At 46.3% G+C, this 10,625-nt stretch overlaps 1 protein-coding gene across 3 annotated transcripts in view; it reads right to left on the bottom strand.

Annotated features, from left to right (window-relative positions):
- Positions 1 to 10,625, bottom strand: part of Entpd7 (ectonucleoside triphosphate diphosphohydrolase 7) — a 44,626-nt gene that overhangs the window by 5,483 nt on the left and 28,518 nt on the right. For all 3 annotated transcript variants that reach the window (XM_060389909.1, XM_060389910.1, XM_021644677.2), the window contains 4 exons: positions 8,249 to 8,415; positions 4,798 to 5,122; positions 2,418 to 2,503; positions 1,523 to 1,684 (listed from right to left, as the gene is read on the bottom strand). In XM_060389909.1, coding sequence (XP_060245892.1) covers positions 1,523 to 1,684; positions 2,418 to 2,503; positions 4,798 to 5,122; positions 8,249 to 8,415 — 740 coding nt within the window. The remainder of the gene's footprint in view (positions 1 to 1,522; positions 1,685 to 2,417; positions 2,504 to 4,797; positions 5,123 to 8,248; positions 8,416 to 10,625) is intronic.

Raw genomic sequence — 10,625 nt, 5'->3', positions numbered from 1 at the left:
TCCATCTACTTAAACCTCAAACATGCTAAGAAACCAGCCGGACCCCACCAATGAAGCGTAAGAACATCTGGACCCCAGGGATGCCCTGGTCCATGGGAGGAGTCCCATGGCCTCAGATGCTGCAGAATGTAGGGACAAAATCAAAAGGCCTTCAAAACTGGTTTAAAAAAATGAACAGAAAGACAAAATCGGTCACCTGTAACATAAATCTTAAAATATACTTTGTAAATACAGTAGAGTGTCCCTTGAATCCAAACAGGACAAATTGAACGTGTCTAGATCTTAAAAAAAAATAGTTAAAGCATTGCGTAGGATCGATCATGTATAGACACAAAGGCGGTTGTGGCCTGACCAGTTTTATTATAACCTGGAAAAACAGCATTATAAAAACAAAGAGCACCTACATCTTCCAGCCACTAGATCCACTTTGTTTTGTTTTGCTCTTTGAGGCAGGGCTTCTCTGCATAGCCTTGGCTGTCCTGGACTGGCTTTGTAGAGCAGGCTGGCTCACAGCAATCCATCTGCCTCTGTCTTCCTGAGTGCTGGGATCAAAGGCATGTGCCACCACACCCAGCTCTAGATTAATTTTATCTGTATGACCTGCAATTTTTTTTTTTTTTTAAGACAGGTTTTCTCTGTATAACCATCCTGGCTGCCCTGGAACTCGCTTTGTAAACCAGGCTGACATCGAATTCACAGAGATCCTCCTGCCTCTGCCTCAGTGCTGGGATTAAAGCCTCGTGCCACCACTTCCCAGCTTTACAGTGTTTTTAAAAAATATGAATCTTCTAATGGAAAGCTTTCATATACAATGTGGATTTCTGACTTCTCTGGACAAATGGGAACTGACAAATGCTGGGACAGATAGCAGCTCTGTGTGGCAGGCGTCAGTACTTTAGTTGTGCACATACTCTGGTTCTACACCATGTCACACAGCCCGCTTCCCCTACGTCCCCTGCCTGCTTCCTGATAAGAGAGTTTAGAGGAAAAAGCACAGCTGAGTTAAAGTACTTATTTTATCTGAACCTGTTTCTAGCAAAGAGGGCCTAAAACCTATTCCAAATGTCTTACAGGACACAGTGGCAAGGCATGAGTCTCACAGCTGGATGATAGTTCCCATGCTAAAACCATGTCAGGTCCTAATGCTAGACTGCCCCAAACTGGGCCAGGTCAATAACACATCGGGAATGATTCTGCCCACTAGGAAAGACAGTATTACTAGACAGCCTCCTTCAACTCCCTGTTACTCCCAGACTAACTGAAGATTGACATTTTAGGTCATCCGTGGTCTCCTAGAAACGTTCCGTGTGAACCCAGCCTAAAGACTGACCTGGCTTTCTGAAATGGCAAAAGACGAGGAAGGGATTCAGAGCAACTTTCTGTTCCAGGAGGCCTGACTGGAACAACGGCTCAGATGGAAGGAACAGCAGGAGTGTGTGGACGGTGGAAGGGTAGAGCAGGGACTGGAGAAATCTATTCCGACGCGTCAACACCTCTGAGATCAAGGTCAGCGTGACTTTACCTGAGTGGCAGGAATCGGGTTTTATACAGAATGGCTCCCAGTGTCCACTGCACCTCCCGGTCGTACACCAGCTGTGCCGTCTGCAGGTTCGGGTAGTTGTAGGGGAAGTGGAACCCCTCGTGCAGGACTTGGTACATCCAAGCTGACTTAAAACACTGATACCTGTGTGGTGAGAAGGAAGGCTGGTAAGCGTCTTCACCGTCTCACCTCTAGGGGGAGCCAAATTTGAGGCCGTGGCTGTGTACTCCTGTTCTGATTTTCAAGACCCTGGTCTTCAGAGAACACCCTGAAAAACCATGACTGTGCAACACCTGTGATTCTCATAAATGGAAACACGACCAGCACGGGCATTGTCATTAGGGAGCGGGGTGACACAGGCACAGGGGTGCGATGAGCTAGGTTATGTTTGTTTGGTCTTTGAATTTGTCTTTTCTGCTGTTCTGGAACTCACTCTGTAGACCAGGCTGGTCTCAAACTCAGAGATACACCTGCCTCTGCCTCCCAAGTGCTGGGATGAAAGGTGTGAGCCACTATGCCTAGGACCTTAGAATTTTTCAAACTAAACATTTAAAAATGGGGGGATTATGAATCCTTGACAAAATGTTGACAGTTGTTGAAACTAGGTAATAGTTGACATTTTTCTTTCTACTTTTTGGCTAATTTTCTCTAAAATGTTTAAAATAGAAAAGGTCATTACTGTTGATGCTGTATCACTCGCAGGGCGTGTTCTTTGCTACTGGTTTCCTGACACAGAAATGGGCTCACTGTTTAGTCCCAATCCTCCAGAAAGCCACTATCTGAAATAACCTCATTCTCCATTCTGTACTGTTCAATGGTTCTCCATCATGAGCCATGTTTTAAGGCCATATCCAAAGCAGAAAAGAAATTTACTTACTTGAGCCGATGCTCATCTGCATGTGAAGAAAAGAGGCCGTTCTTGAATCTCTGCGCTAGCACCGACCAAGCCATGCCACAGTAATCCTGAATAAGCAGAGACACAGTGCAACACTAAATCACGGCAAGTTCTCCAGCTTCCCATGGGCACGGCTGCTCTGTTCCTCGTTCCTCGGGAGCTGCTGTCTCACTGAGGAAGATGAATGGCACACGGGACCACTGAACAAGATGCCGTGCCTCCTCTAGAGCCCGAAGGTTAGGAGTAAGAAAAACACAAGAGCCAGAGAGCTAGTTCCAAATTCCACTCTGTGGAGAACTCCCAGGCAAGGAGAATCAGCCTGTCTGGGGGTTACCACTCTCGAAGATTTGGGGGGGAGGTGTTCAGGGAAGGAAGGTTTGCTGACCACCAGGTGCCAGGTGCTCTACTGTGTGCCAGAGGATGAAGCAGTAAGGGAAAAAAAAAATCCTGTTCCTATGAGGCCTACAGTCTACTGATAAGAGAATAAACAAACGGGCATCACGGAGTGTTCAAGACGGCACACTGTTCAGTGGAAAATAAAGCAGGAAATGCGAACGATGAGGAGGGTGGTAATTGTGGATAGGGTATCTAGGGAAGGTGGGAGGACAACATTTCAGTCAGCATCTTAAACAGTCAGGGGAACAACCTCCTTAACTCGGACAACTTACTGCATCACTAGCAACTCGGCTAAGCAACCCCTTGAGCCCTTTGCTGTTCAGCACAACAGAATCTGAAGAATCTTTGTAACAAGAAAAAGACCCAAGCCAGGCCAGTCAAGGAGCCCTGGGCTCTGGGAGAAAAGAAAGAAGGGGTGTGTGGGGCTGGAGACGGAGCAGCATGAAGCAGGAGTGCCCCAGCAGTCCCCAGACTGCCTCTGGGGATGGGACAGCAGAAACTGCAGATACCGCTCTGTTGGAAGTCACCCCAAGAGAGCCTTAGGAGCTGGAAAAAGAAAGGAAAGCATAGGAAACACAGGAGGAGAGATTCTTTCCATCTCTGTCTCTCAGGCAGATCACAAAATTAGACAAAAGTTAAAGAGATGACTCATTCCTAGAGGCTTGGGCCCCTGTGTGGTACTGCTGCAAGATGGTGGGACACAGTCCCTAAGTGGGGACTAGTGAGATCACTGGGGGCGCCCTTTAAAGGGCATTACAGGACCCCAGCTCCCTCTGCACTCTCTGCGACCAGCTCATGATGGAAACGGTTCAGCTCAGCCACGCATTTCCACCATGATCTGCCCAAAGCAAAGGGGCCAGTTGATTGTGAACTGGAACCTACAAAGTGAGATGAAATAAACTTTTCATCTTTTTATAATTCTAACATTGCAAGTTACAGTGACTTTTTTTTTTCAGTTGACTACAAACCAGGCGTGATGACACATGCCTTTCATCCCAGCTCTTGAGAGGCAGAGGTAGGGAGATCAGCCTGGTCTATATAGCAAATTCCAGGCTAGCCAGAGCAACATAGTGAGACTCTATCTCAAAAACAATAACTAAACCAAAAAATAAACTGAGAGACAACAACAAACTTGATTAACACAGCCTCTACACTGAGGCGGGAGGCACAGCGAGTTGGTCAAACGGTTAGCTGTGCAGGTAACTAAAGATCTGTGCTGTAAGATGTTTCAGTTCTATATACGTGCAAAGTGAACGCTTACTCTTTCACTTAAAAAATGTATTTCTACCATCATGGGGGTTGGCAACAGCTTCTATCAAGGACCCATACCATCCTGGCCTCTTTTTTTAAGTTTTCTTTTGAATTGTTTTTGAGGGGAGTATGTGTGTGCCACGTGTGTGCCACACGTGTGTGAGTACCCAAGGAGATCAGAAAATGGTATCAGACCCCTGGAGCTCAATCTTTACGGGAGCTTGTTGTAACGGACCCTGGGAACTGAACTCTGGTCTTCTGGAAGAGCAACAATTGCTCAGTCACTTAGCCATCTCTCCAGCTCCGACTCTGGCCTCTAAATAGTCCAAGCAAAGAGTAGAAAACCAGACCTGTTTACCAAGAGCACATTACAAGTCAGACACCTAGCCAAGGGGGATAGATATGAGACGACACTTCTGAGCCTTAATCGTCAGGGAAGCTGGAAGAAAAGCTATTCACCATTAGACCAATTTCACAACCTGGCGATAATACAGCCAAGGAAACCTAAACATACTCACGGAAGGCAGCTTGGCAGAGATGGCCCCTTAACCTCTGAGTTCACCTTCTCCTCTATAAAATGAGGAGGCTCACGGGCTCTTGTAAAGACCCAAATGAGGTCCTGCCTGCAAAGGCCTCTGCGTACTGCCTAGCACAAAGGCAGGCATCCAGTGGATGGCACTGCCGGTCTGAGTCATGTTGATGCTAAGTGAGTTACCTGAGCAGCCTTGGCAAACGTTGGCCCGTGGTAGCGGCCACCAATGCGCAGCACATCCTCTGTGCAGTAAAAAAACTCCGAGAAGCCGTAGAACTCGCTGTTGTTGAAGTCGATTGGCGACTGGTAAATGCCATTCAGTGAGGCCTGGCTGGTGTTGGAGCGGGCCAGCAGGGGGCTCAGCATGGCCCTACAGGTGGCCCAGTCTCCCTTCCCCCGGACATGCAGGGCCTGGCTGTTCCTCTCCAAAACATCCGTGAGTCCCACAGGCAGGCACGGGTCCAGGAATGGATTGTCAGCACTCAGGCCTGTCTTCTGGCCCAGCAATCTGTCACAGTGACAAAAGCAGACCGAGCGTGAGAGTGCGGAGCCTGACCTCTCCTGAGAACCAGGAAGCACTTCTCGGGGCCCGAGCAGCAGGGACTGGGTAGGGTGTTAGCATGACGCAGCAACACATGCATATCTGAGCATAGTAAGTTTGGAAAGAGAGAGAGATGTATGCACCAGGGATGGATTTTACACAACCCTGTCATCAACATGTATTTCCTGGTGCAGAGTCGAGCAGGAGCCGTGAAACTGCTCTTCTCTCTCTGGCCTTCATTCCCACAGGCCTCTGAAAAGTGCAAGGAGTTCGCTCCTGTTTAACACCCAACTAAAGGCTGGAGAGGTGGCTCAGTGGATACAGCACTCAAGTGTGAGTGTGAGTCTAAGTCCTCAGAACACACGGAATAGCCAGGTGAGGTGGCGAGTGACTAATCCCAGTGCCTTACAGGGAGGTGGGAGGCAGAAAGAAAAATCCCTGAAGCTAATGGGTCAGCTAGCCCCTGTGCGCAGTAGTGGGCTGTTGGAACATGAGACAGGAATGGAGCCGTGTGAGGAGACTTCTGAGTGTGTGTGAGAACACTCTGAGAAAACAAGACCTCAGTTTCTTCAAACCCCAGAACTGGTCTCGGAACGTTTCCCTGTTCCTCCCAGGTGTGACGGATAGGCGTGAGCTTTACTTCAGATTATTCATTATTGCTTACTGCTGTTATTCACCCAAATGCTTAATGCTTTAACTGACTATGGAAACACGTTTGTCACATGTGGCTTGTCCCCGTGACTGTGTACAGCCTGAACTCACGACACCTTTACTCGTATGACCTTTCTTACTCCTCAGAGTATAAATCGTCTGAGGCTCTGAATAAAGGTGGGTACGGCATGAGACCTCAGTCGCCTCATTCATTAGCTTCATTCTCCCAGATCCCAATGCCTCTAGAGCAGTGACAACAGGGAGACTCTGACCTCAAACAAGGCGAAGGGGAGGACTCAAGAGTCCCATGACAAACACATACCTGCATTCACACATATCAACATGTATACATATATACACACATATGTCCATATGCACACAAATCCACATGTACACACACACAAACCACATATACTACTGTACCTGGGCTTTTGGCTATTTATTGGGTTCTTTTATCCACCTCCTTATACCTCCCCTATCCCTTCTAACTCCCCAACTCCAGGTAGGAGAGAAAGGAGGTTAGAGGGGAGGGAGGAGCACCGACAGCATCACTTCTTGCTGATTACGGGCATTGAGTTCCTTGGGGCAAATTTTATCTTTGTTGTCAAGGATCTCCAACCAGCAATCCAGCAACCAGCAACAGCAGCAGGAGCAAAGAGCAACAGGCAGAGCAGCAGACTCCAGGTCTCTGGCATTTATACCGTCTGAAGAGGCTCCAGAATTCCAAACATAAACTATCCTCAGCTGGCAGAACCTCAACCCTGCTAGAGCGCTAAACAAATCATAGTCAGCTGCTATGGGCAATCTGAAGCAGCCTGATATCCGGGATAAAAACAAAAACACATTCATATAACATTTCTGTGTTTTTAAAGAAACCAAACATTCTCATTATACACCAACCAAGGCCTCATGTGTCCTATGATAAACACATGCCCACATTCACACATCTCAACACACACACCCACGTACACACCCCATATACACAGAAAAATGCACAAACACACAACTGGGAAGAGACAAAAGTGGGAAAGGCTCAGGGGGGAGGGCTTCCTGAAGAGGAAGCCACGGCGGTGCCACAGTGGCAACGTGCAGCTGTGAGTGGTTCTGGGACAGAGCAGGCAGGATGTGGCTCCAGGGATTGAACCACAAACCCCTCAGCCTCCAGGAGGGAGAGGAGGGCAGGACTTGATTCCTTTCATGGCCTCTCACAGTTCTACTTCTCATGTCTATTCTTGTCTAGCCATCGCATTCTCATTACGAAGGAGACTGATATGCAGATCCCGCCAAGATTGGAAATCACATGGGAACCACTGGAGACAGGGTTAGTTGTTCGTTATCAGTTTATAAATAGGCAGACGTGAACGAGTGGACTTTGTGTCGTGAAGATGCACCCATGACAGGAACTTAAGGAGATGATTTTTTGGTAGAAAAGAAATGCTGTTTATTGTATCTTCTCCAATATGCACAATGATAAATAACTTTAATCAAAACAGTTACTTCATAGCTACTGACTACAGCCTGAAGGTATTCAAATGAAAAATCAGTGATCTCGGGGCTAGAGAGAGGCTCACTATTTAGAGCCCTTCCTGCTTTTGAAGAGGACCCAAAATGAGTTCCCAGCACCCACCCAAGAGCCCACAACCAACTATAACTCCAGCTCCTGGGGATCCAATGCCTTCTGATGTCTGCGGGTACCTATCTACATTCAAACACTCATGAATACATAAATAAAAATAAAAACAAACCTTTTTAAAGAAATCAGTGCCAGTGGTGGTGGTGCACGCCTTTCATCCCAGCACTTGGGAGGCAGAGGCAGGTGGGTCTCTGTGAGTTCGAGGCCAACCTTGTCTACAGACTGAGTTCCAGGACAGCCAGGGTTACACAGAAAACTGTCTTGAAAAACCAAAAGAAAAAAAGAAAAAGAAATCAGTGATCTTTGCAGTTCTGGATGAAAACTGGCTATTCAAAACTTGAGATACTACTTTAGAGGCAATTTTAACTTTATATACTTGTTAGGTTTAATGCACACAAGCAAACCTAACTTTCACATGAGGAGACCTAAATCACTTTTCCTACCGCACACATCTTATGTCATCAGGTATGGCTGTCGATACAGAAAAAGATGACAAAAGATGGACATTTCTGCCAGCATTTCTACCAAAGGGCAGAATGCAGAGCAGGGTCCTGGAAAGGAAGAAACAGACTTACTCATCATAGCCAAGATATCACTGTTTCTTCCTAATGTCTGCAGCCTGGTGACATTGTACTTTAGAAATGTAGGTTCCTGAATGCTGGTGCGAGTTGGCAGCGGGAAGGCTCCTCGTGTCTGAGGAGTGGGGGAGGTGGGGATAAGGTAAAGAGGGAGGGAGGATGGGAATGGGAGGAAGAAGGAAGGTGTACGATCAGGATGGAAAGTGAATGAATAAATAATTAAAATTTTACCTGTTTTTGGTAAGTGTTTCATTCAGCACAAGCTCTTCATAGCGCTGCCGGGCAAAATTGCCTCCAAAGCCCAGAAAGGTGGTGACGTAAACCCTATACACATGCTCCGTGTGCTGCACGTCACAGCCCAGGTTGAACTCAGCCAGCAGGATCTTGGCAGCTTCTTCCTGTGATGCAACGGCAAGAGAAAAAGAGTTTCCGTTCCTTTTTCAGGGAGCGTGGTGTGTATATCCAGTAGCTGTTTCTCTGACCGCCCTTTATAATGGCCTTTTATCCTCATGGACTCTTGTAAACCCAGCACTCATGTAGCTGAGGCAGGAGGATCACTGCCACGGGCCGGCCCAGTCAGGCTCCCGTCGTCCTCGGGAGAACAAGGCTTTGGACAGGCAGACACGGTTTCGGCCAAGAATTGACAGACAGAGACACCTTGATGGTTTTGACCCTGCTGCAACTTTACTGAAGTCAAGCTAGTATTTTTATAGTGATCTCACAAGGAAGCACCTTAAAATTGGCGTGCTTTACAGAACATTCAGACTTTTACCAAGGATACAAAGTTTATGTTTTAACATAGGGCAGTGCCCACAAGAAATCTTTGCCTAGAAACTTTCTGATCAACGCAAACAAGAAACAAAAACCTCAAACTATGGTTTCATTATCACTGACTAGTGAAGAGGAAAGTCAGGAGCTGTAATAGTCCCCCGAGCCAAGTCGAATACCTGCCAAAGTCTAAACACACCTTTGTCAACCATCCTCCCTTATGTCCTGCTAAAGATTTATGATCTTCCCTAGGAACAAGACGCTGAAGGGAGGGGTAAACTCATGCCAGCTGTACTTCTCATGTTATTTTTTCTTAAGAAGGAGCCTATTATTTTTACACTATTCTTAATGCCTATTAATACTAAATCTAATTCATTACCTTTCTTAAACTTATTATTTATATTAAAGCCTTTAACAATCTACCAATAATAAATTTCTTTATAAAGTTAGTTGTGCTGTTTCAGGTGTCACAGAGAAAGATCAAAGAATTCATTATTCCAGCCCCAGAGCCACAACTGAAGAAGCGTAGAAATCTCAGAACATGTCTCTTTTCCAAGTGGGATGAGTTTGCCAGGGACCTTCCAGGGGGCTTATTTCTGGAGAAATCATATCCCCCACCCTGTAGCTTATGCTACTATGGCGACACTGGCGTGGGTGTAGCAGATCACAATTCAAAGACAATCTGAGTTAGGTAGCAAGGCCCTGTGTGTCTGTGAGGTCATCTCCCAAAAGACGACAGCGGACCCACCCTGAACGTGGGGACAGTGCCATGGTGCCTTTCTCTCCGCCTCCTGACAACAGATGCAATGTGGCAGCTGCCTCATGCTGCCTCACGCTCCTGCCACACCTCCCCCACCATGACGGACCACGTCCCTCAAAATGCAAACCAAAGTAACCTTTCCTCTTCAGTTGTTTCTTTCAGGCATTTTGGATCAGCAATGGGAGAAGCAACTGACATAGGGCAGGTGAGTTTATTTACAGTGGATGCCGTTTTCTGATTTGGACCTCTGTATTTTCCAATTCTCTATAATGGAAATGTAGTATTTTCATAAGCAGAAAAAAAAATCCTTCAACTAAAAAAGATCATCATGAGACCTATTTTATGACCTGGTCTAAAACTATTCAAGAAGCTTTCATATTCCCTGTGACAGCCTTGGGCAGTGGGAAAGTTCAGTTTTATCTTCAAAATAAAGGGGGCGGGGAGTGTTGTTCTTTGGGTGTTTTGTTTCTTTTTTTTAATTCCTTTGTTTGTTTCAAACACGGTCTCACTATATAACAACAGTTGGCCTGATAGTCGCCATGTAGGTCAGGCTGGCCTCAAACTCACAGATGCACCTGCCTTTGCCTCCCAAGTGCTGAAATTAAAGGTGTGTGCTAACATGCCAGCCTTGGTTTTCGTTTTTAACTTTGTAGAGGTTAAATTAACTATGTCTTTGAGCTCATGGTCCAACGCCATAGCAAAGCCCTCTTTTTTTTCTAATTAGTCCTGTTTATCCTCATATCCAATCCCATCCCTACCCCCAGCCCATGAATGACCATCCCAATGCACTTCCTGTATGTTTTAATGTATATCAGGCAAAATGGAAATGAGTATTTGAATTGTAGTATTTTAAGTTTGTGAACATGACACTGGACCTAGCATCTGTACTCGTAGATTTATAGCAAAGAGACCTAAAAACTTAAGTCCATAAGAAAGTGTTCATGAATATTCACAGCATTACTGTCCATAACAGCCTAGAATCCACTGATAATGAATAAAGGAGCTGTGGAGCCGTCATTCAATGGAAAGTTACCGGCCACCAAAGCTCTCGGGGTGCTGGTGCATATCACAACATGGGTT

Source organism: Meriones unguiculatus, chromosome 1 (genome assembly GCF_030254825.1).
Source record: "Meriones unguiculatus strain TT.TT164.6M chromosome 1, Bangor_MerUng_6.1, whole genome shotgun sequence".
Lineage (NCBI taxonomy): Eukaryota > Metazoa > Chordata > Mammalia > Rodentia > Muridae > Meriones > Meriones unguiculatus.
Note: the sequence above shows the minus strand (reverse complement) of the source record. Positions and strands in the feature narration are given on the sequence as shown.